Source organism: Podarcis pityusensis (assembly GCF_964106645.2).
Source record: "Podarcis pityusensis genome assembly, chromosome: 9".
In the NCBI taxonomy this organism is placed as follows: Eukaryota; Metazoa; Chordata; class Lepidosauria; order Squamata; family Lacertidae; genus Podarcis; species Podarcis pityusensis.
The window spans coordinates 36,216,631-36,243,250 of record NC_138034.1 but is presented as its reverse complement, the minus strand read 5'-3'; the positions used below and the strand labels follow the sequence as shown (position 1 = coordinate 36,243,250).

Below are 26,620 nucleotides of genomic sequence, written 5' to 3'. Positions count from 1 at the left end.
CCTCTGAAATGGATCTGGAATCTTAGAATTTTAGAGCTAGCTGGAAGAAAACTTTGAGGTTACCTCATCCAGCTCAATGCAGGAATCTACAGTAGAACCTTCTCCCGAATCTGGTAACTGGCACAGAATCCATGGAACTCCCTGCTTTCTCAGCTGTTCACCTGCTATTAAGACATATTTTGGTATAAACTATGCTGTCCTCATTGCTTAGCACCTGCCTCCAAGGGTCTGTTCACATTCTGCCCCATCATAACTGCTGACATACTGCGATGCCTTATTCCTTAAAGGTCCCATGGTTGCTGCATCTTTAAATTTCATGGAAGCGATATGGTGTTGGCCAGTTTTTATTACATTACAACCTTTCATACCTGATCCAATTTCAATTACATAATGCTACATTTGGTTTAATAGGACATTGCGTTTCCCCTACTATTGTAAGTCAAGGATGCTTGGTCAGCAATGCTAGCCCACATTTCTATTTATAGATGTTTCATACTGTACCCAGGTGCTTACTGAATGATTTTTTTAATGGTAGGGGGAAAGGATCCTACCACCAAATAAATTAATTACTCAAGTTTATGACATGTGAAAATATTTTACTGCAACATTGTAAAACCCGATTATGTCAGTATGGTGTTATTTTCTACTGATGCTCTGCAGTTTGCTGAATGGTGTTTTAAAGGTCTACATCCATTTTAGATGAAAATTTTCTCTTATAGCTTTGAACTGGCTTTCCCCCTCTATTGATTGTCTCAATTAAACATTGCATTTGAAGAAACCTTGTTATTCCATTAGGAAACTGGAATAAATCAGTTATTTATTCCAATGTAATTTTCATTTACTTATGTGAAATCAGTCCCAGTGATCTTACATGTAGCCGTGTCTCATTCTTATAATCAAGGCTCTAGTGAAAAATGACCTGCGGGACCATTAGACGATATTGAAAAGTTGGTACATGTGCAGAGGAGAGCAACCAAGATGATCAAGGGTCTAGAAACCAAGCCTTATGAGGAATGGTTGAAGGAGTTGGGTATGTTTAGCCTGGAAAAGAGAAGGCTGAGAGGAAATATAATAGCCATCCTCAAATATCTAAAGGGCTGTCACATGGAAGATGAAGGAAACTTGTTTTCTCCTGCTCCAGAGGGTAGGACCTGAACCAATGGTTTCAAGTTGAAAGAAAGATGATTCCAACTAAATATCAGGAATTATTTTCTGATGGTAAGAGCTATTCAACAGTGGAATGGACTCCCTTAGGAGGTTGTATGTTCTCCTTCCTTGGAAGTTTTTAAGCAGAGGTTTAATGGCCATTTGTCATGGATGCTTTAGTTGAGATTCCTGAATTGCAGAGGGTTGTACTAGATGACCCTTGGTGTCCAAGTCTTCAATTTTATGATTCTATGAAATGCTGTTGATTCCACACTATTAGTGCATTTTCTGTAATGCTTAAACTATTTGCAATTCTGCTATCTTAGTTGCAAATGTGCTTCTTAACATTTCTTGATTTGGATTAGTACGGCTGTGGTTTATTTAAATCATGCAGTATTCAGAAAGGCTGGTGTCAGGAAGCTTTTGCATAGCTCGGCTAGTATTTTTAAAGGAAATAACAGACTAAAATTTCCAATCTATGTGATAAGAGAGATGAGGAGGAATATAAAGTCAGGGTTTTTCCCCTCTTCAAAATTAGCTCCTAAATACTCCTAATTTAAGTGTTTCCAGGGTTATTCTTATCTTTGCTTTGCAGATTTCTATCCCTTAACTTTTCTTCCCCGCAAGTGTGAGCCTTTGCCAGACGCAGAGATGTCCATCTCCATGAGAGATGCTTGAAAGAGATTATCCTTGACTATGCTAATTCTCTTACAGCAATCTGTGGTTCCAAGTTATTTTATTGCCACTCAATTAGCATTTGCATTTATTTCTCCTGAACTCTACAAAAACGGCTCATATGAGAGCAGGTTTCTTTCAGAACAATGGTTAGTGTAATCAAGAAAATGGCTTCTTTGCTGTCAGGCAAGAATCCGATGCCCCAGAGCTTAGAGATTTGTATAGATTGATTTCTATCAGACAATTCATTACCAGTAGAGTTACTGCAGATTTAACTAGCTCATGAGTGGTATGAGTAATATCCTTCAAACAGTACTTCAATTTGCTGTGGTTGTGTTAAATCACTTCCTGAAGTGTACAGTGCTTGCAGTCCTTTTGATAGCTTTGTTCTTTCAAAACCACGAGCCCTGGGCTTACCCCTGTTCTGAAAACTGAAGCTACCATTTAGATTGCCTCCAAGACACCCATGTCACTGTACAATAGCATCTGATTGCTAAGAATACATTCAATTTTTTTGTCCCTATCAACAGAATATTGGGTAGGCTGTCTTAAACTCTGTGGACATTTCATTCATTTATCTGTTTCAGGTGTGGAGAACCCCTGGGCAGGGGATCCACTGGCCAGGGGATCGAATTTGGCCTCTGAGGCCGTTTTCCACAAGCCATATCCAACTGCCCATTAGGTGATGCCAAAGGAGCAGGATTTAACACCCCATCTTATCAGCTGATGTGCTGCAGGGGTTAAATCTTTCTCAGTTTGGCAGAATCTAGAAACTTGTGAAACGAGCTTCTAGGGGGACTTGTTTTACACTTGTTTTTGTTAAGCAGCCTGAGTGCACATATAGTGTTGTTTCAAAGCTGAAAGCTATTTGAAAAACAGTTTGCATTTTGGCACGAGGACCCGCTGTTTTTTGCCTCAGCTGGTTAAATGTGATACTTTGCATTTGGCCCCATTAGACAACATCAGCATAGATACCCAACAACTATCGTAAGGAGAATTCCTTGCATGCCAGCCAAGAAGGGCACTAGGATCTGTCTAACTGAACTGGGAAAGAGTCTAGATCAATATGAACGTTCTTTCACTGTGTGTTGTGAAAGAGGAACGGATCTTATACATCGTAAAGGAAGGTCAAACAAAAACCTGGGATTATTATTTTTTTATTACAGTGTGTAGGAGAGAAAACATTAACCCTGAGATCCTTTAAAATGCACAGCTGGGCAATATACTGTACTTTCATTAGGGCCATGCATCACCTTCATGTGTGCCTCCCTGGGGAAAACATTCCGTAAGTGGTGCACAATCACTGAAAGGGCCCATTTCATGCTGCCAGACATCCCATGGAAGTGGTACATGAAGAAGGCTCTCAAATGATTATTGCTGGTTAACATTATTTCACTTTAATTTTGTCCATTTATCCTAATCAGCAATGAGAATTTAAGGAGAAATCCAAGGTATCTCCATGAATGTTCATTCTCCATGCATTGATAACAGGAGATTAAATTTCAGCAATAGCATAGGTGCTGGCTCCTTGGGGCCGAAGCACTTTTGACTCCCAATTATTTTTTCTAGGGGCCTGAGCTCCCTCAATGTTCAGAAGACATTCTGCTCTGCCCACTGGCTACTTGTAATGCCAGGATGTCGTGCAACGCCAGGACGTCGTATCGGACCCCCTCAATCATCCTGAGACACTGGTGCCTCTGAGCGCTAGCATTCCTTATTGCCACTCTGTATCCTGGCTTATATCCAGATTGTTTTCTAGATGAGGTGCTGAATTTGGCATTATGCTTGCCTCCAGAAGATGCTAAGGCTGTAATCATATGCTTGGGAGTAAGTTCCATTGGACTCATGCATAGACATGTACAGAATTATGAAACAAGAGTGGAATAAGATATAACAGATGCAGTCCTCATGTATAATTCTGTTCAGTTCCCCCATGATGTCTAATGAAACTCCATGAGTGCTGTGATGTTATGCTGTGAACACACCAATCTACATCACTGGGTGTCATTGACAATGGTGAAGAAACTCGTGAGTGTAATGACATCATGTCACATGTTTCAGTAGACATTATGGAGAAGAGGCAGCAAACTAGACATGTGCATACATTGTGCAGCAGTCCTGTGACATCAGAAATGGCAGGTATAACCCTGGGAAATATATATATCAAAGCTTAAAATATTTTTATCCCACTCCCTTCAAAGTTTGTGTGAAATTTGATTTTGGGACACAAGATCGACACAAGAATCTCATTGATGAATGAGACACCGTGTCCCTGTCAAACAAAGCAGTACTATGTTGAATGTTTTCTTAGAGATCCCAATCAGAAGAAAATAAAACCCTGCATTTAGATACTGTACATCCATCAAGTTAAAATGCATGAGGTCCAGAGTTGCCAGATTTACTTAGAGATGGGTTAATTTCAGAAACCTGGCCCCAAATATTAGTGGTATGTGAACCTAGCTTGCCCTCCGTTTCCACTCGTTTTTGTGATTGTTGTGATTCCTTAAAATAAAACCTTGTGTGCTTGCAAAAAAGAAAAGAATGGATGAAGTGACTGGCCTCAGTTTGCCTATCCAGATAAAAATCCAGAGCCTGCTCTTATGAGTAGCACCTGTAGTAGGGTAGAGCCATGGAGCCAATCTCCTAAGAACTGCATGTTGTAGCTTCCTCGGATGGTGTGGGTTGAGTCAGAAACAAGATTGGACTGTGAGGTCATATTGGCAGGAGTGCCCAATTGGCTCTGCTATTGTGCTTGTGCGTCCCCAGCCACACACCATACAGGTAAGTAGCCACACCACTGTCAAGAGAGTGGCTCTGTGGCACTGTCCTACCATGACGACTGCCCTTGCCCACACCACTACTCCCTTCTTCTTTTATAAATTACCTGTCATTTTGATGGGGTGACAGCCTCTGCCTCCCTCTTCCAAGCATTTAAAACTTTGCTCAAGCAGAACCCCGGGAGTAAGCAGCATTTGGAAACTGAGATCTTGACGGCTGCCAACTCCATAGTATGAGCTCAGGGATGTCAGAGAACTGCATTTACCAGAGCTTCTTGTGGTTTCAAGTGTTGTGATGGAGGCAGGCATTCAGTGACCTTGTTGCTCTCTGGTAAGTTTACAGGAAGGAAAGGAGGCAGGACTAGCTAGCAGGCTGACAGAGGTGAGGGTGGGGAGCGTGAACCCTTAATATGAGGTAAATTGAGTCCACGCACAAAAGGCCAGGGTGCAACTTGAATGAAGCTGTTTAAACTGGACCTCGCCCTTCAAGCTCCCCTGACTTAAGCTTCATTCCCACCACTCCTACCATCTGTCTGTCATTCAATAGGAACTGACAAAATATAGTTTGATGCTTCAAAATGCACAGCGTGCTTTTTGATAAGCAAAAGAACTATGGAGGATTCATTGTGGCATGTAGCACTGGGCAAAATCAAATTGCTGAGAGTTTATATAAGTTTATCCCTTTGGCCGTTCTGCTGATTACACATTGCCCTTCAGCAGTCTCTTGCTATTACTCTCTGTGGAGTATAATTGCAATTCCCTTTTGCCCTTGACCGAGTGACCAAGGCATTGACCTCCTGTGCCTTCTGTGCCTTCTGAAATGCGTAAGGTGGTTTCCTCTTTCTCCAGGGCAGGCAACAGCAGCTGTAATTGTGCTAGCAGGTAGCATATATGAAAGAGGATGAAGATTAATAAGAACAGCTGGCTTGGCCCACAAAAAAGATAATAAAGCATGTTGGGCATGATCCAGCTAATGCTAAGCACTTTTGAGTTCAGTCTGAGTACAGTGGGGGAGATATTCATGGATGATTTCATCTCTTCCACTGAAATCCATGTAATTTAAAAGTGCTTTATCCATGTAATTTAAAAGTGCTGGCACAGGCTCATTATAGGTAGGGTGTCAATGTAGGGGAAGAATAATTTGTGTTTTTAGAAGGCACCTGCATTTATTTATTTATAAATATATAAAAATTTGAATAGGACTGTCAAAAATTATTTAAAAGGATCATATGGCAAATGTATAAAAAGTGTGATAAGCTGAACCGATGTTAAGCAAAAACTGCCAACAGAATAACAATAAGAAGTTGACCGATTTTAGGGTGCGTTTCTATACTGACATATAGAAAACGCCACTGCACTCAGTGGGATTGAGTTCTGAGTAGACATGTTAACTGTAACACCTTTTAACTGTTTCATCGTTTCAAGTCAAGGCTATTCTTTTATTTCTATTTTTATTATTTATGTATTTATCTAATTTAATTTCTATACTGGCCACAGGGTGGTTTACAATATAAAAATACGAAAATATATAACATAGTAACAAACAAAGCAATAATCCACCCACATTATCTTCTATATTTTCTGTTTCAGAAAAACAAGACAAACCAAACGGCTTAAAAATGAACAAGTGTGATCATAACTCATACAGCTGGCCCCGTCAGATGGGCTGGCTATAGCGATGCTCTAGAGGAGGTTTACTCAGAAATAAATTGTATTTAGCTTGATGAGACTTACTCCCAAGTAAACATGCTGAGGATTGCAATCCATTGAGTATGGTGAAAATTAACTTCTGAATAAATAGGCATTGTGCTCTTAATTGATTAATCTCCTAAGTAAGCTGATTAAAGCTTACAATCTGAATTTTTACAGTAAATAAAGGAGGCCAAAAGCTAGTTACCTAGCAATACAAAACAGGTGACATTATCTCTTTACACTGGCTAAGTGTTTTTCTCAGGCAGTAGATGGAAGCCATTTATTGTTAGCAAATGAAATAAAAGGCTGTAGCCCTTGAAGTGTTTGTGTGTTGGCCCCCAGTGAGTGACAGACCTCTTCGAAAAATAATGTCTGTTTTGGGAAAAGAACAAATCTTCCACCTGCTGTCATTCACTTGGCTAATTTAAATTCCCAGAGGAGCCAGACATCCTAGTTACTGACAACTTTGGGGAAAGATGACACCTTTTTAAAATAATAATAATAATAATTGTATGATTCACCTTTGAAAGAGGTTTCCTTTTAACTTGGTTGTAATTATAGCCTAATAGGAAATAATACATGTCGAGCTTCCCACTTCAAAGGAAGTTATTTAAGGGATCTGTATCAAAGCGAAGCTGCTTCTTCAAGATGTATTCATCTGAGGTTGTCAAATTTTAGAATAAGGAGCATTCCTAGGCAAGAAGTAACTGTACGAGCCTCCTCAAGCCCAATGAAGGAGAGTTCACAGGTGCAGATTTGCTGCACAATGAAAGCAATATCAAGTTGAGGTATTTAAGCAGAGGCTAGATGGCCATCTTATTGTGCGTGCTGGAGATGTGGCCACTAGGGTCCCTTCCAACTTCATAATAATATGAGGTTAAAACTAGGGATGGAGGAGAAATTCAATTTTGTTTGTATTCTAATGAGAAACTAATTAATTCACACTTCTCAAACCAATACAGGTATTCTTCAAAATTCACCATCATCCAAATTTTGCATCGCAGTTCTCCAGCCAGCCAAACAATATGTACAAAAATGCATAATTTTGTGGGAAATGTGCATAGAAAGGCATAAACAAGTGAAATTGCATACAAACCATGTATTATATCAGTGAGTACTATTTGCAAAAAAAAAGGTATATATTAGTTGAAAACTATGTGCAAAGCTGCACTAAGATGCTGACAAATTTTCATGATGATTTGGTGTTTTTTTAAAAAAATAATAATAATCAGAAATTGGTGTGAAACTGTGGAGAAATGTAGCGAACCAAAATTCACTCATCCCCAGTTGAATCCAGTACAATCATTGTGCTATCTGCCTCTTCTCTCCTTGTGCACCTTGCTTCAGATCTGTCCCAGAGGGTTGGGAGAAACCGTAGACCAGATTTTTGTGGGAGCAGGGGAGGAGAGGGACATGAATTTCCGTGCTGTATGTGGGCATTGTTCCAGCCACAAAATGATTTCATTGGATGTAACTAAAATTGTGCCATTCCCCAGCTACAGCTTGCGCTCCTTAGAGATGCTTGCTGAGTGTGTGGTTAAATCTCACCCCATTACCTGTTTCCTGTAGTGTGGAGGTAGGAAGTCTCATGTCCAGCGGCTGAATGTGGCTCGTGGTCTCGTCACCTGGCCCTTGTACTCTTCCTAAGCCAGGCATAGGCAAACTCAGCCTTCCAGATGTTTTGGGGCTACAATTCCCATCATTCCTGACCACTGGTCCTGTTAACTAGGGATCATGGGAGTTGTAGTCCCAAAACATCCTAAGCCATAACCCCACTCTCCTCTGTGAATGATTTTGCCTGATTGGAATGTGTCCTTTAATGCCTCTTGCTTGCTGTGTGTGTGTGTGTGTGTGTGTGTGTAGAAACCTCTGTTGTGTGTGGCTGGAATGTAGTGTCTTATACATAAAGAAGATTCACCTTCATAACTCAGTTTTGATTCTGGTGCCACCCACTCACAGGCATGTGCCTACCAGGATGTTGCTCAGAAGGAATATGGCCTTCTACCTGAAGAAGGCTCCTTGCTTCTTCTATGATTCTCTTAAGGTCCTGGGAGGAATAAAACTGGATACAGAAGTGATCAAGATGCCTAGGATAGGATATAAGACCTTGGGTAATTCATGTGGTACAACAAAATGGGAAGAAGAGTTCACCTGTTCCATGGAGCTGAGTATGAATTTGATAGGCAGATGTTAACCACCTTGTGTTTGGACTACAGAGTGGACTATAACATTCTAAAAATAATGGCAGTTCAAGTTAAACCCAGTGGTCTGCCTCTTCATTTACATAAAAATGTCCCTTTTATTCTACTGTAAAAATTAAGCTTTAGTCAAAATACTCTTCTAGTACTATTAGAAGACATCTGAAGGCAGCCCTGTTTCGGGAAGCTTTTAATGTTTGATGTATTATAGTATTTTAATATTCTTTTGGAAGCCGCCCAGAGTGGCCGGGGAAGCCCAGCCAGATGGGCGGGGTATAAATAAATTATTATTATTATTATTATTATTATTATTATTATTATTATTAATTCTATCATACCGTATCTAAAATTAATTTGAAATGCAATAGCTTTATGTGGGTAAGCAAATACTAATCAAGTTGCTTTTCTACTGAAAGGATGAGTAATATTTTGTGTTGTACTTTGCCTAAGGTAGTTAGCATATACTTGCTAAACATTTGACTTTCATACTTGTCATTTAGATTTGTCAAGGAATGCTGACAATACTTAAATTTACATAAACAAGGTCATAGAGCTCCTCCACTTGTGTTATAATGCTCACAAATTGGGAAGATGTGCTACCTTACAGCTTTCAATTTAATGGAGTTGCTTGATATAACCCCACTTTCACCAAAACGACTTACCGGACTCTTGGCTACTTGTATATTAAATTGTTATGAACTTGCTTATTAATATATTCCAGGATCAACATCTGTGGTATAGATTTTCATACTTGATAGGTTAGATTATTTTGGTTTGGTTATAAGTTGCTTTGGGTTGCCTTGGGCAAGATAAAATGACTAACAAATTTAAGAAATTAATTATTAATTAAAAAATATTTGTCAGTAGTGTTTGGGTAAACTTGTCATATGGTGGAGGAACTCAAAGATCCTTGGTTTTGTTTCCTTGATGATGGTAGTAATAGAAAAGCATTTGCAAGCTTTTGTGAGTCATCAAGATCACACAAGACTGGCACAATATTGGGGCATTAAGAGAGAAGGAGGGACACTTGCAAGTACCCTCCCTCTTCCCTTCTAATTTTCCAGTCTCAGAGTCTTCAGGGGAAAGAGGGAGGAGGCAACCCCCCTTCCCTTTTTAGTCTCTATCTTGCTCTGACGTTTAAGAGAGGAGGCATGCAAAGGCTTTTGCAAAGCTCTCCACCCCGGCTCTCTTTTAAGAGTGGAGCAAAAGGGATTTTGACAGACCTGCTGGCAGATGTTGATAGGCTTCTGCTCTGTGGAGCCAACAAGGTTATTATCTCAGTAATTTATTGTAGTAACAGTCCTGTAAGATAGATCAGGACAGACTATTTCGCAGAACTAGATCACAACTAGTAGTCTTTTCATACATGCATGTTCTACCCTAACAACAACAACCACTAATTTCTCACCAGCATGAATGGACGATTGCAGGTCCAACACTCCAGAAAAACCTTTCCTATCATTTCACATCAGCTCAAACTCAATTCTTTGCAGTGGAGTCAAGTCACACTTTCAGTTGCCAATCATCAATTTCAGTTTCTTTTTAGTATGCATTTTCTCCAGCATCCATATTTTGATATGCAATTTCACCTAATACTTTTTGTATGCTAGTTTCATGAATACACGCATCCTTATGTATACTTTCCAGAAATATACACATTTTTTATAGCACTGTTTGGTTGAAGAACTGCACTGCAAAATTCAGAGAAGTGCAAATTTCAAATGATAACTTTGTTTTGGGATAGTGTATTGTTTCAGTAAGTGTAAATGATGTAGATGCACATTAAAACTTAAAAATTTCTTCTACATGCCTACAGGTGGTACATACTTACATTTGTACTAGCCCTTAGTTGGATTCTTTTATTTGGATTTTCCAGATTGGGAAACAGATGCACGGTGTGTGGAAGTCTCTGATACTTGCCCTATTTTTCATTTATCAAGCATTGCTCTTTCTCTTTGACTTTATACATCCAGAGCATAGACTTGTATGTCAAATCTCTTGTTTCTTGTTTTAGCTTCCAGCAAAAAACTCCCAAGTGTTTTGCTTGACAAGGAATCCCCAAATCTGCCTTTGATTTTCCTTTATGTTTGATTAGTGGCAATTGTAATGAAACTTATTCTGAGAAAGAATATCTTTCTCTTTTTTTTTTGATAATTCAAGCAATAAATATATACAACCAAATACAGCCGGGAGAGCATATTTGAGCTGAAGTTGGCTTCAAAACTCATATCCCATAGCTGCCAACTTTTCCCTTTTCTTGCGAGGAATCCTATTTGGAATATGGGAATTTCCCTTTTAAAAAGGGAAACGTTGACAGCTATGTCATATCCCTTACTCCACTGGGTGAAAAATTGTGTGTGCAAATGGGTGCTGAAGATGCATGGTTCCTAGTCTGACATGGCAGCGAGATGTGTTAGCAATGCTAAGTCAGAAAGCAAGCTCTTCAGAAGAGAAGTACAAAGCTGAAATTCATACTTCCTCTGATTAATGAGACAGCTGATCAGTGTTATTGCAGTTTGTCTAACTCTTGCTGCTGCGTGTACCATGATTGAAGTGATCATATTATATCTTATTCTGTGTTCAACTGAACAGTGAATATGATCATCCATGAAGTATCTGTGGTACATAATATGCTTGGTAATCTATGTTTTTGGTTTTTAAACAAAAATATAGCACAATGACCGTCTCTTTTGTTTTACCTGCTAAATTTTTATGGACACAATCCTGCCAAAGCAAACTACTTTGATATCAAACTGAGAGACAACTATGTGCTTAAGTCCTTTCAAATGAAATAAATAGTCTTTAAAAACACTTTCCTTTGGCTGGATTGTTTCCATATTTACAGTGGTTTAGCAAGTGGTGTTAAAACAATATGCTAAGTAAAGAAAGATGTGCCTTACAATACATTTGTCTTAATTCTGAACCAAGGAAAGCTGAATTATGTGCAAATCATTCAGGTTTGCTTAATTTTCTCTATTTTTATACAAACTAGCTCACTTTTTAAAAAAACAAAAAATCTCCATGATTGAATTTGGCTTTGTTCCACATGGGGAGGGTCAAGGGCTTGGCTATGCAAACTTTTCCCCTTTCCCAAAAGCAAATCTCTGGGTTTCAGAATTCCGGCTGATATTACCCACACATTTTCAATTGTACATTTGTGGTAGTGAGAGCTGGGAGCTTGCCTTAAGAGACAAACACAAAATGAAATCTGGAATTATTTGAAAGCTGAATTCTGAACTCAGCTTTTTCCCCAGGGCAAAGAAAACATAGACTGGGAACTACCTGTCTTACTTGCACACCAGCTTCTGTGCACAGGGTTTATATAGGTGTGTCCTAAAGTGGCCTGGGTTTACAGGAAAAATATTTGCAGCCGTATATTCTAATCACAAATTATTTACCAGCACATGAACATTTTTGCCAAGTTCTTAGAACACATTTAAAGCTTAGCTTGTTCTTGTGTTTGACAAAGTACTTATTGAAATCAGCAGTTTTCTGTTTTCCGTTCCTTATTACAAAAACAAGTAAAAAAAAATAAATAAATAAATAAATAAATGAGAAGAAGATTAAATTAGGTTAGAATTAGAGTATTGGAACTTTTGGGGGCAATCAAGGTATAATGCTAGAATTCATGCTCTTATGGAAAGCTAAAGATGGACATAGAGAAATGTGCAGTTTGGATTTCAGGAAAGCTGATTTTCATACAGCTATCCAGAAATGCCTGAAAGGCTGTATTTGCTGGCAGGCCCTGCTGGGAAATATATTTGCAGATTATAGCATTTGCTTGCCATTGCCAAGATTCTGTTTACCAAATAACTTTTGTCAATATCATAATGGATGCTTATCTCCTTTAAATGATCATAACCTCATAAAACATGAGAACAAATCCTTCTGGTAGGGAGAGCCTCGTTTGTAAAAACAAATCACCAGTGTCATACATGCAGTAGCTACTTTTATGACAGTCCTGTCAGTTTTACTCAGGTTTTTTCAAATGGCGCACCCTTTGGGACTGGTGGTGCTTAAGAAAAACTGTTGTTCGTGATGATTTTTCTTAAACTTTTGGGTTTATAAGCAATATCTCTTAACAAGCAATGCAGTCATGCATCTTATCCACCTTAGATTCCCTTAGCACAGAAGCATTTACTACCCTAATAGAGAGCTCCCTTGAAACTAGTCCTGGACGAATTTGTGTATGCCTTCCTGATCTATTTTACTTCCTGAAACACCAGCACAATTTCTTTCCACTCTAGCGTTAGGGTGCCTCGATCCAATCAGCATACAAGTTCTGCCTCATAAGTGAAAATTAATGAAGAAGAAAAAATAGGTGTGATTTGAAGTGACCCGGAAATGGCCTCAAATATTTCATAACCTTAGCATTATTTTCACTTTCCATTTCTCCTCTGGCTTTCAGGCAACATTTCTATTACTAGACATGTGTTTTGTTTCCAATGAGACTCATGTAATCATAGAATTGGAAGGGAACTTGAAGGCTGTTGGATATAAAACACTGATCCAAGACTCAGAATCTTGGGACCCTTAAAATAAAATCTGAGCAAAGTTGGTGAAGTAGCAAAGAGTTTATTGATTACACATTCTTGTAAGGATAGGTGTCCGCAAAGCAGGCACATCCAACTTCAGAAAAACACAGGCATATATCTCCAACTCTGAGTGAAAAGTTCCCTCCCCTGTCCCCCATTGGCTGGAGGTGCACAGGGCTTACAGCCTATCATGATTGCCTAATTAAAATATTGAACTCTCCACCCCTGTTGACTTCTCCCATCCCTCTGAATTCAGGGACCATCACTCTTAATTATTTTTGCCCAAATCAAGAAGCATGTTCCTATGCTCTCATATATTTACCCCAGTGATAAAGCCACATCCCGACCACCCTTTAGGCATGCACGAGTCCTACCCTGCCGAAGCCTGCTGAGGTGTCTAGATAAACCACATTCTAGCAGCAAGGCACCCTGTTTTTGGGTGTTCTAATCCCAAGCCAGTAAAGATAAGCCGCCAAGCGAGCCTATGGTTTTCTAGCTGATGCAACCTTCTATTCTGGTATTGCAACTGTCTGAGGCCTTTTGACCTCTTATGAAAAAGTGACATTTTCATTCCTTACAAAGGCCATCTAGTTCAACGTCAGTGCAGGATCTGCAGTGAGTATGCAAGTGTAGCAGCCAACCTCTTTCCTTGTTAGAGCAAAGAGTTTTTGATTCACCTCTTCTGTTTCCAGAAGGCTAGTACAGTGGTACCTCGGTTTAAGAGCAGCCCTGCTTACGAACTCTTCGATTTATGAACTCCGCAACAATGGAATGGCACCAGCAGCGGGAGGCCTCTTTAGGGAAATGTGCCTCAGTTTAAGAACGGTTTTGGTTTAAGAACAGACTTCCGGAATGGATTAAGTTCGTAAACGGAGGTACCACTGTATAGGCATCCTTTCCTTTGTTACAACCATTGGCATGCAGCAGTGTGTTATTTGAGTGATGTGAAATTTGTGCCCTTCCTCTTTATATGGCAAGAATTCTTTATATCAAAGACCATTTTATATTTAAGGAGGCTGTTTTTCCTTCTAGAACATGAGAACCTAAGAAGAGCCCTGCTGGATCAGGCCCAAGGCCCTTCTAGCCCAGCATCCTGTTCTCATAGTGGCCAAACAGATGCCTATGGGAAAGAGCACTCTGCCCACTTGTGATTCTCAGCAACTGGCGTTCAGAGGCATGTTGCGTCCCACCAGGGAAGGTAGAACATAGCAGTCATGGCTACTAGCCATTGAAGTCAGAGTAGACTATTGTGGCTACCCTCTAAAAAGTTTCTATAAAACTGCATCAATTATAATCCACTGTTCTATGTAGTTTCTTGCTTTGAACCTCTGATCTGGCATCAGTAGACGGTCTTAGTTAGTCTCTTTGTGTATATATGTAACATCAACGGGTAGCTGAATGATTCTAACATGTGCAGTTGTTCAAATGGTCTTAACTACTCTCAGTCCGAGTGAGGAAATGTGTGATATGGAGAACATTCAGAGTTCTGGAGCATGCAGTGAGTGGTGGTAAACAAAATGTATTAAATTCAACTAGAAACTTGCTAACTCCAGTGAGCAAAAATGTAAAATAAACTGTTAGAATAAAGGAAATAGATATTTAGACACAATAGGGTATAAAATTCAAGATTACATGGCAAATGGTTAAAATAAACACCAAGTAATAAATTAATAAAGAATACATGCACTATGCCTTCAACTCATATTAGTATAGAGTGATATATTTTCATTTTTAATTTCAAAGACAGGTTTTATTTTTAGATGGCCTCCTCTCTTAATTGGCACTGCCATTAAATCACAATAATATCTTGTTCATCAAGTTGTCTTAATTAGGAAGATTTTGCCGATTTAAATTGCGAGTAAACTTTTATTGTGTTGGAGTTGATTAGCTGATAACTCAATAATGTCTGTTATTTTTACCACAGATGATGTGGTTTTGTATATTGTTCATGAATATGCATCGTGGTAATTATGCTCATTACTGCAGTGAATGTTAGAAATCAGACTGACATCACTGAATATTAGCATTCATTTTTATCTCTCTGGGGCGTGATTCTGAAAACTCACCAGCTTTAATAGCACTATTCAGTACTAATATAGCCACAGATCATTCTTCAGTTATCTGGTGTCCTCCAGATGTTTTGTTCTACAATTTCCACCAGCTCCAGCCAGCATGACCATGGAGCCCAATCTGGTGGGCACCAGATTGGCAAAAGCTGTTACAGATTGCACAAGAAGCTGCGCTACCATCCCACTCTCACAGAGATATATCAGTGGCTAGATATTTCTAAATATCTCACTATTTATGTTATTACCAACCTTGGCTTATTTTCTCATCTGAGTGAGAGGCCTTAGGAATATATGAAACCAATGATCTGACTTAGACTAAGGCAGGAGCTCATCCTACACTTGAGTAGGACCCTGGCAGAGACACATGCTCCTGGTTGATCGTTCGGGAGCTTCAAAAGCTTTTGTCTGCCCAAACATCACAGCGACTGATGCCAACAGACAGCGACACACTTAGGGATCCACAGAGTCTTCGCAGCTTGCATGACAGAACTCAGCAACTCAGCATTTTGGCTAATCTACTTTATTTACATATAAACACACACGGAGCACTGCAACATGGCTCCCTCTCTCTCTAGCATCAGACAGCAAAGAGAATGAACAAAGGACAATAGTCCCACTTCATGCAACACAGTAACACAAACATCCTGTCTCCGTCACATCCCACTCTGTGGAGTCAAAACATATACCATCATGTGAAAGACAACAATCCCATGACTGCAATCACGGAGCAGGAATTCTAACAGCTTCAGCATCTCTCTAGAGTTTCAGACAGAGGTCTTTCTACCTGGAGGTGCTAGGAATCAAACCTGGAACCTTCTGCAGGCAGAGGTTTTGCTATACCATTGAATTCAGCCCCTCCCCATGCCTGGCTCTGAACTGATTTTATTCTTGGAGATAGGCCCAGGAACTATTTAAAACTGTAGTTCTTTGGCTCATTTTGGAATCAATAGTTGGTTGAAGAGCCACAACTTCTTTATCCTCAGCATACAACAACCATGATCCAATTGCCCATTCAGAGAATAGGAATAGAATGGGACTTCTCCAGAAAAACGTGGAGAGAAAGTGGGAGGAGGCTGTTAGGCTCAGGTTGTCCTTTTAGCAGAGTATTTTTAAATAAAGTTCTAGACCAACTATGCTTATAAGGATTCTAGGCACAATTGCCATTACTAACCATAGTAATACTCATTAGCATCATATTGAGCTGTGGCAGAGTTTCGATAATTTGGCAAATGAAATACAACACAAAAGCACAGAACTTGCCATTTCTATGGTGTCCTTTGAAAACAATTCTGTACAAGACTAGTATGCAAAACAATAGGTTAGGCATGGCAATTGTGCTCTTATTTGCACTGAAGATTTTCTTTTGGTGATAGAAATGTGTTGTTTAGCATATGGCAGTGGTGGGCAACCTTTTAGGCAAGGGGGAGAGGAGCAAAAGAAGTGACTTTCGATAGGACTGCTATACAGCTAAAATGTCCGGGGAGACCCAGGCATATGGCAGCCCATATTGGGCCATATCCACAACTTTTGTGTCTGGATTTTCACTTTTTGAAATATGGCAGCTCTACTTTTGACCACCTTGGCTATGCTGTGTGAAGGGGGAGGGCCTTGTGTCAGGGTATGTGGAGCAACATATCAAACTGAAACAGGACAGTCAAGAGGACAGTGTAGGTGACTGCATGCAGCCTCAGAGCACTGGTGGAGAAAGGGGGTGTGGGGTGCAGCTTGCCTTGGGTGTCATCCCTGGGGGGGTGACATCGCCACGCCACACACACCCCGGGATGCTTGCTGCTGCCGGCGCAACCCCGGGACACTCACAGCAGCCAGCATCCCTCAGGGCGCTCGCCGTGGGTGTCTAGCCCTGCCCCGGTGGGCAGCTAGCCCCGTGAGCATCGCTCTGGGTGCTGGATCACCTTTCTCTGCCTCTACCTCAGAGGGGTTAAATTTTGCTGTGAGGGAGAGAGAAGGAAAATAAGTTGGCTAATTGGAGACAATCAAAGAGCCTGGGGACCCCTGAGTTTCTTGTTGCGAGAGTGAAGGAGGGTTGTCATATGTCCATAATTTTCCGGACGTACACGATTTCGCAAAATATGCAAAATATTTCACTTTTTGAAATATGACGACTAGCGAAGGAACCCTGTAATGTGCATAGAGTAGATAATTCCCCCTAGTTTTCATTTATTGGGTTTTTACTCTGCCAATATAGGATTCACCAGGTTCTAGAAGGCTCTTCTGTGGCTCACTTTTCACCGCAGACAGTTGCTAGCTTTGGAAAACACTGCACATTGGTCTTTAATCCACATTCTGTAAGGCCGTTGCCAATAGAGGATTTAGCCTGACAGCTGTGTTTTCTTCCTGTTTTATTTTTCCGAAATACTTCCCCCGCCTCCATGCACTGTTGTTTGCAGCTTGCTTTTGATGTCCCTTTGTAACATTTCTAACTTGGCTTTTTTAGCAAATGAAGAACCATTCTCAAAATCACTAATTAGGTATTCAGTTGTTGGGTCTCATTTCCTGGCTGCTTTCTCTTTGTCTCCATTTTGAGTACAACTTGCAGCTTTTTATCCTTGGCCTTTCCTAACAAAGATGTGATTATTGGTCAATATTCCTTAGCGTGTTGAACACTTGTTCTCTAAAGGAAGCATTGTTGCATTGGGCTGAAATGTGTTCTCAAAACTTTATATATTAACTTCCTGTGATGTACTTAAGATGGATTCAAATTCAACCAGAAATTTGCATTTGAATATTGATAATAAGACTTCTTTACAGTATTACTGATATTCAGAGAAGTGTGAGCTTTGAAGGATGGGTGTATTTTGATTTGCGTATTGTTTCAGAAAGTGTGAATTGGATTGGTTCTCCTTTAAATAAGAATGGATTCCAGTTTTGTCCCCTTCCCTGTCTCCTGTGTTAGTAGCAAATGGCATCCAGCCTGTTATTTGAAACCAACACTTTTGTTTCTTTGTGAAGGTATGCACTCACTATTATTTATACTAGCAGTAAGATCTATTACCTGAACAAGTTTCAAGAGAACCTATACAGTGGTACCTTGGTTAGTTTATGAACAACTTGGATTAAGAACGCTGCAAACCCAAAAGTAGGTGTTTAGTTTGTAAACTTTGCCTTGGTAGCAGAACATGTTTCCACTTCCTGTTGAGTGTGTTCCAGTTGTAAATTGAGCCCCCCACTGCTATGGAAAAGCACACCTTGGTTTAAGAACGCTTTGGTTTAAGAACGGACTTCTGGAATGGATTAAGTTCGTAAACCAAGGTACCACTGTACAACAGTTTGTTCCCTTCAGTTTCTATATAATATTAGTAAGAACGCATCAACAAGAGGTCACTGCCTCACAGTGATCTCTCAGTTGTTTATTCTATGAGTGAATATGAGGAGTCACACATGATAATGAAATTTGTCCATTTAGAAAAGGTTTGTACCAAATGTGAGAGAGACCAATAACTGATACGATAAAGGGATATTTCTCTGACTATTCATCTCACTAGTAACAATAAAATAGATAGCTGTATTGTAAGTGACAGCCTCAATTGATACACAACTCTGATGGCTAGCTGAAGGGTATAGTGATTTATATTGCTGACAATTACTTAGGCAAAACACTCACACAAATCAAGAAATGCTGAGAGAAATTGGTAAGTATTAATAATATGCTTCATAATGTGCTAAATAGAGCTTGTGGTGCCAATCAATGGAATGTCATCAAGTAACGAAGCAAATAGAGGGGAAGAAAGAGAGGAAAGCAAAGAGCTGTAATTTGTTGCTAAGCAACACTTGGCCAATTTTTCTCTTGTTTCTTGTGGGTTATCTAGAACCAATTAAGGAGACCACCAGCTCAGGGCTGGCCCTGCCATTAGGCAAAGTGAGAGGGCTGCCGCAGACAGCTGATATGGGGTGTCGTGAAAGGGTAGCAAATGATTAGTTATGCAATTTTTGTTGTTGTTGTTTTGTTTCTTTTACGGCTGTGAGAGGCAGAAGTGCTTTGGGGGTTATTATTATATTTTTGCTTCAAATTCCAAAATAACTTAACCAGCCTTGGGTGTTATGTACCTTGACCTGGAAGCAGGAACACCATGCTGTTCCGCCCCAGGTAGCAAAATGTCTTGGCAAGGCCCTGCCTGAGGCTCTGGTTGTCACAGTTTCACTGGGAAAACCATGATTTACAAAGCCCTGCGGCAGGGAAAACTCAACACTTGATCAGTCCCAGTTTTAAAGCAGCAGCACAGCATGTGCCTAGGCTGGCAGAAGCTGAAGGCTCAGGATATACTTTGCTTAGAAAAGTCACATATAAAACCTCCACAGTCTTCATATATAGAAACTAATCCTTGTGATGGTTGTCTAGTTCTTTTGTGAGGAAAATGCAGATGGCAAGAAGCTTTATTATTTGTACCACAAGCGTCATCTATCTCTATCCAGAACATGCTGCTTTCAATCTAGATTAATTCTAAATCATGCTATCCACATGGGTGCGTGGTAAGAGTTTACTTCTAAACCACTGGTTCTTGCCCAGGTGAGGGAGCAAACCTTTAAATAAAAATCAAAGCCAAGTACCCAGCAGAGACCCGTCTTATTTAGAAAATCTTTTGCACAACAGAACAGTCTTGCTAACCAGTTGTTTGGTGAACCACTGCCCTCTCAAAAAAAATGATTAATGGGAACTGTAGCTTGTTAAGGATGCTAGAAATTGTAGCTCAGTGAGGGGGTAAGCCAGTTTGGTGGGAAAATGTATGGGGTGTGCACCATTTAAGTGCATAGGACATGCTTTCAGTTAGGTACTCAGTGTTGGTTCTTCACATGCCATCGCAGTTTGGTGTGGCCAACCAACAGAGCAAAACAGAGACATGGGGTCCCTGCATTCTCTAGGGGGCCCCACTGAATTTGATTAGACAAACAGTGTCTCCACCTGAGAGATGAAAAGTCATCAGGGTATGTGGTGGCAGCAAGATTTAAAACCATAAGTATTTTTTAACCATTGTGTCCACTTTTTTTTCATTTAGTAAATAAAACTATGGACTGTTTAGCACCTTGAAAACAAGCTGCATTTGCAGAGTCATTGAAGAGAATGACCCAAAAAGATGGGATGGTTCATCTAGGCTTTAACGATCAGCATTGGTTTAGGCTTTTATTGTCTGAGATGGTAATAAAAATGAAACAATCAGCACTCTATTTACACCCAGGAGATTATTCTTCTTGTTCCATGACCTGAGGTGCCATGGAGAAGGACCTTCTTCTGCTGAGTCCTATAATGCTGATATTAAAAGTTTAATGAAACAGAGCATTAGAACACAAAGTGGCAGTGCTTAGACTGCTCCTCTTGTGTTTTTATGTCCTTTGCATTAGTGTGAACCAGTATTTCTCCATAAATGCATAGAAATAATAGTTGTAGTTGCTGAAAGGTTTTATAGCACAACATCAGCTAGTCCACAAGAGGCAATGCAAAGCTAAAAAGCAAACATGTAAATAATACCTAACAGAGTCATGTGGGATCAAAGAAAGTAGGAAGAAAGTGTTTGCTATGGATCAGCCATGTGTTCTCTAGGTAACATTTTTGGTTCAAATGCAGCAATTTCAAGTAGGGAAGTCAGAAAGTCTTGTAAAATCCTAAATTCAACTTTTTGTGAATGTTTGTTCACAGTCATTTCCTTCCTTTTGCTTGAGTGGCCATTTAAAAACCTCTGTTCCATTCTTTCTTAAGTGAACCTAGCCAATTAAGAATCACATCCTGGATGTAATGATGGTACAGAAACTCTGGAGTCAATCAGATTTGACACTTTCCCGAGCATCACTAAGGGTGAATGGCTAATTTGGACTCAGGTGGTCTTTATAGGAAAGATGACTAAATAGCAGGGGGGATGCACCTTGGGATCAGACTACATGCTACCTTACACAAAAGTCAATTTCTCTACCCCCTCCCATTCTGTGGCAGATCAGGGAGGAAGGCAGTAGTCACCCATCAAACCATTTCACAAGCCACTTCTAAAGATAGTTTAAAAAGAATAGCAGACATTTAAATTAGAAGTGTGCTACAATAATAAGCAGCAATGTGTGCAAAATATGTCAAATGTTTTTCCAGCTAGATGATGATGATCATCATCATCAAACAAACTAACAAACAAACTTCACTATTGAAGGCAAATTAGATTATGTAGGACAAGTAGAGTAAGGAATGTTAACTGAAATTTCAGTTTTTCTAATGTCTTTGATGAAGTTGTAAGCTTCACAAATGCATGCCTTTCAGTTTCATGTATGCTTAGACAACAGTTATCTTTGGTTACCTGGAGCTGAACTTCTTGATCTTGCCTAAGCATCATTGCCACCCTTACTGATGTCATGTACATATCATACAGATGCCATATATGTGTGGCATTAATCAGGATGCCACTGAAGAAAACATGGAAGTATTTGGGGATATAAAGAGGAAACTTCTTACAGGGATTTGTTTGAATTGCTTCAGTTTCTTGGCAAAATTGCTGATCAGTCTCAGCCAATCCCTTCTCACCTGCCCTTACATTCTGAATTTGGTTGATCTGGTATATCTGACTTGCTGTTCATCTCATTTTGTAATGTTAATAAATACAACCATTCTCCCAATGTTTTGTCTTAAAAGTCTTCTTTGTAGGTGTGGGGGCAATTGCACATTTTTCTATTTAAAAAAATGCAAATCAGTTTCACATTCTAAAATGTTTTCTTTTTGCTTGTTTCTCCCAGTTTGCTCCCAGTTTTCAAGAGGAGTCTTTGCTATTTTTGGATTTTATGACAAGAAGTCTGTAAATACCATCACATCATTTTGTGGAACACTTCATGTCTCCTTCATAACCCCCAGCTTCCCAACAGATGGAACACACCCATTTGTCATCCAGATGAGGCCAGACCTCAAGGGAGCACTTCTGAGCTTGATTGAATATTACCAGTGGACCAAGTTTGCATATCTCTATGACAGTGACAGAGGTAAGGTGTTCTTCATAACTTATGGAAATTAATTTTGAACCACAAACCTAACTGAAATGATGTAGGAGCCCGAGAGTGCCAAGCATAACAGAACAGTTTTGTAAGTTCTGGCCTTGGGTGCTTAAGGATAAAGGGTGACTGCTGTAATATGGTAAGTAGCAGACTGAACTGCCTTCTGGATCCAAGACATTGCTTATGCGTCTTTTTTCTTTCTTCCTGGAAAAATAAATAAATCAATGGGTGCATCTCTACAAGTCATTTCAAAAGGACTCCTGCAGAGGAAAATATTATGTTAGAACCAGTCCTTTGAGAGTAATAGATGACTTTCACTTAAAAGTAATGGTTTTCACAGTATGAATTTCCCTAGGGAAACTGGGTCAGTTGTCATGTAGGCTCCTGGTGCATATCATCCGCCAATCTATACCAAGATGGAAAATATTACTAGCTGGAACCTTATTGAATTTTATTTGTAGTTATCCCTGTGGAAAGCTGTGACAGTGTTTTCTTAAATGAAGAAAGTTCACTGCAACTCCCTCCCTCTAAGAGCATTTTTAATGGCAGAAAAATGTTTTTAAAAGATGGCTGGGGGGGCGGGTCTAGGGGGGAACCTAGGCAAAAAGGGGGGGAAAGTGTGCAATATTCTGCTGTTAAAGTTTCTCCTTCCCCTTTCCTGCTGCGTTGCAGTTAGAGGTGTCAGGTAGGGACACTTGCAAAGTCAGATACCCCTGTTCAATGTTTGTAAGCAGTATCAAGGTGAAAAGCCTTGCCCAGCTCAAGAGGACCTCTTACTGCAGTTCTCCTTGTGTAGGTACCCTTCACAGGTTATGACTTATCCGTCCAACCATTCCCTCGCCTGTTGCCCCAAGCCAACCACTGCACCTGCATCTCTAGAACATGGCACTTGACTGGGGGTAGAGACCATGTTTATCCTGTGCTTTACACAGGAAAAGACCAAGTTGTGCCTTGTGAGGAAGGCAGGCATTGTTTGCCAAGGAATGGGAGTGTCACATACAGATCCAGTTTGGATATGTATTTTCATCTTGCTATGCTGTGGTTTAAGATTAAGAATCTGCATTTCAATTTACCTGGGGATTGCAGATTTATTCATGTTAGGGTTTAATACTACTAGTGTTTTATTAGTATTAGGGTTTTAGGGGAAAGCTAACTAGCCTGGTGTACCAGGGAAGGCTGGAAGCATTGGGGGCTGAAGAGAGTGTGTGGATCTGATGGTCGTTCCTGACTTGCTGGAGCTATGGTCAGTTCAGTTCAGACTCTGAAAAAGAGTACTTATCTATAAAAGCATTTCTGATTTCCTTCAAGCAGCAGCCCCCTCTGCTTGTCCTGATCCCTTGTGTAAGGTGCTCAGTAAGGAGCTGTCCCTGAAAGGGAGCGTTGTCCTCCAATATGCATACATAGAAGTACTATCTACTTCAGCATGAGAAGTGAGACCAGGGAGGCGGGGAATAATTATGGCTGATTAGGACAGTGTTCTCGAAGCTACTAACATGAGTTTGACCAGACCGCGGGCGGGAGTGGAAGACAGGAGTGCCTGGTGTGCTCTGGTCCACGGGGTCACGAAGAGTCGGACGCGACTAAACGACTAAACAACAACAATGTAAAGGGAATGGGATGTATTGCAACTGGTGTGGTGTTCTAAAATGTAGCCTGTCTTAAACAGCACTAAGTAGGTGAGTGAGTTATTTATTTCTTTTATACGATTCAGATCTATTTTTAAAGATTTGAATCAAAGTTAATCAACTAGCAAATTTAAATTAGCATATATTTAGAGAAAGTGTGTTCTCCTTCATGGAGAGCACGTGTTGCGGTGGGGGCCACCAGGACACTCCAAAGTTGGGGACGGGCTAATTGTTCGTTGGCCACTGATGTGATTGGGGCTTCCCTTGTTGTTGGGAAGAAGTTAATGTTGCCATTTGTTGATTGACAGCCAGAAATGCTAAAACTCCTTGCACGAGGCTAGGGCTTCCTCTTTTTGACCGTGCATCGGATTGCCCGTCCCCCCCTCCCTAGAATTAGGGTTGTTCGCTTTGACCTTGCTATGCCTGTCATGGGGTCGTCTGCTCTTGGGGCAGGGGCCTGGTAGGAATTTTGTCCATCTGGCTGATTGGCTGGGGCCATTTGGTTTTTGCCTACTGCGTAGCAAATCGCCACAACTTGTAAGGTTGCTGTTAGGCATTGGTTTATGGTTTGGTTGGTTGAGGGGAAGTGGTTGAGTGCCTACCCTTGGTAGGTTGAGTGCCTGCCCCTCTAATGCTGCTGCTGCAAGGGATTCCGTTAAAGGAATTGGGGGCTAACTATTGCTTGTCCACTCTGTCAAGGGGGCTCGGGCCATAGCAATGAGCTCCTGATTGCATTTGGGGTGAGGGCAGGTTCCCTGCTCCGCGTAACCCCCAAGTGTATTCCCCTATTCTGACTTTCGCATCGTGCGGAATGTCAGTCTGTCCCCCATGGTGGGGGCAGATAGTCGCAACCAATGCCTAAGCAACCACTCACAAATTTGTATTTCAATAAAGTTGTGGCCAAAATTATGCCAAAAATCTTAAACAAAAAATTCTGTGTGATGTGTGAGTTATTGGGGTGGCCCTGGGGACCTCGACACGCAAAATACCATGAGCATTAACAGTTCATCCTCTTGAGGAAACTTTTGACTTTCTCATACAAAAGTGTTCAGGGTCTTTTGGTGTTTACGAAAGCCTTCTAACCATAGATTGCACAGGCCACTAATGATTCTGCAGAAATGAAGCCATTCTCCTTACAAGACCATTTAACAGGAATTGTTTTTGACAATATTGTGACGTTAAACCACTGCAGAAGCAGCAGTGAGTTATGGCTTGGATTCGTTCTGTTGCCCACGGATTATTTTTCTGTTGTGGAAACTGAGGCATAGGGAAGTGAAAGTTCTTATCCTGCAAAGTTCTTATCTTGATAGGCTTGCTTGCAACACTGCAAAGTGACATTTAACTAGTCTCTATTGTCTGCGTTCTTCCTGTAAATATCCCTGAAAGCCATTTTACAAGCTTTGTCTTTATTTAGGGCTGAATGATACATTATGCACAAGTGTAAGCTGGGTCTAATTCAATTTGTCTTTTCCCACACTAGAAATCTTGCAAAAAAAGTGATGGGTGAAGAAAGATCTGTGTGTGTGTGTGTGTGTGTGTGTGTGTGTGTGTGTGTGTGAAAGAGAGGGGGGGGAGGGAGGGAGGACAGGAGAGATCTTTCTTTATCCAGCACTGTTTCTTTGCGAGATTTTTAGTCTGCTCCTTCCCCAACACAGCTGCTTTTCCCTATTAGAGAAGGCTATAGTTGAGGGAAACTGCTTAGAGGAGTTTGGGAATGGAAAAGTGTCAAGTGGGGCATACATGCACACTTTTCAGCTTCATGTCACCTCCTTTGAAGTTGGTGTTCTGGTTTGGGGTTTTGGGGTTTTTTTTAAAGGGGCCCATGGGTTAAATTGCATCAGTTTGCTTGTAATGTCTAGTTCTGCTCATATAGCCCCTTTTTGCATTCACACACACAAGCAGCTGCCTTGTGGGAGGAAGGAAGTTTATGCCCCTGTTTATTTTGCAAGCTCACCTTTGGGAACTACAATTCCCAAAATGCTTCATTGCCTCATTAAAGAGCTTTGCCAAGCCATAAGACACTTTTAAAGGGCCCTTGACACACATTTTGGCCTGCTGTCACACTAAAAAGGCTTGTACAAGTGCCAGAAACTCATGTCTCTTGTTTTCAGCCTCCTAGAAGAAAATAAATCTCATTAACTGGGACAAACCAGAAATGCTGGACTTACCTGTTAAAGGCGTTAGAAGTGAAGAGACACAAGAATCGGACAGCTGAAAATTTTTAATTGGCAATAATTACTTTTAAGGGACCTGTCTAATAGGAGACAAAGGAAAAGAAGCAAAAGGAAGATAAACCTCTGCAGAATAAACACAGAAGGTGCAACAGGGTGCAAGCAGAGATAATTTTTGAAATTTTGGGGCTGAACCAAGGGTTCTTGGCAAATGAATTTCATTGATTCAGGTGCTTGGTAAAGCCTGGCTTTGTAAAAACAAAGACTTTGTTTAAATATGATTATTTTTGTACTGCTGGAATTTGTTAACTAGGTTGGTTGGCATTGTTAACTCATTAATGTAAGTGTAAATATGTTGTCTTTTTTTAGGGATCGTATTTGTTTTACTTTGTTTTAATTACTCTTTTTTAAATACCTCGAGTCTCTGGAAAAATAAGTGGGATAGAATATTGTTAAAGGTTCATTTTAGTCAGATTCCAGATGTATTCCTTACTCAAAATAGTGTTTTTAGGAGAGTAGCTATTTGGCATGTAAGAAAGCACCTTGAACAGATCCCTATAATGTTTCAGTGTACTTACTTAAACCTTTATTTGTGGTCCATGTTTGGATGTTTACAGACATTTCAAAACCTTGAGACCTGGAAACTTTTCAAAACATGAAAGCTCAAATTCTCAGACTTTGGTCCCATTTTTGCAAATTTTGCCCATTTTTAGGTCCATAACTGCCTGTTAAGCTGTCAGTCATGTTTTTGTACTGA

General features: G+C 40.3%; 1 protein-coding gene across 1 annotated transcript in view; it reads left to right on the top strand.

Annotated features, from left to right (window-relative positions):
* The window catches only part of GRIA2 (glutamate ionotropic receptor AMPA type subunit 2), an 81,510-nt gene that overhangs the window by 15,585 nt on the left and 39,305 nt on the right, over positions 1-26,620 (top strand). The window contains exon 3 of the mRNA XM_081021422.1: positions 21,816-22,055. Within this exon, the coding sequence (XP_080877548.1) occupies positions 21,816-22,055 (240 nt within the window). The remainder of the gene's footprint in view (positions 1-21,815; positions 22,056-26,620) is intronic.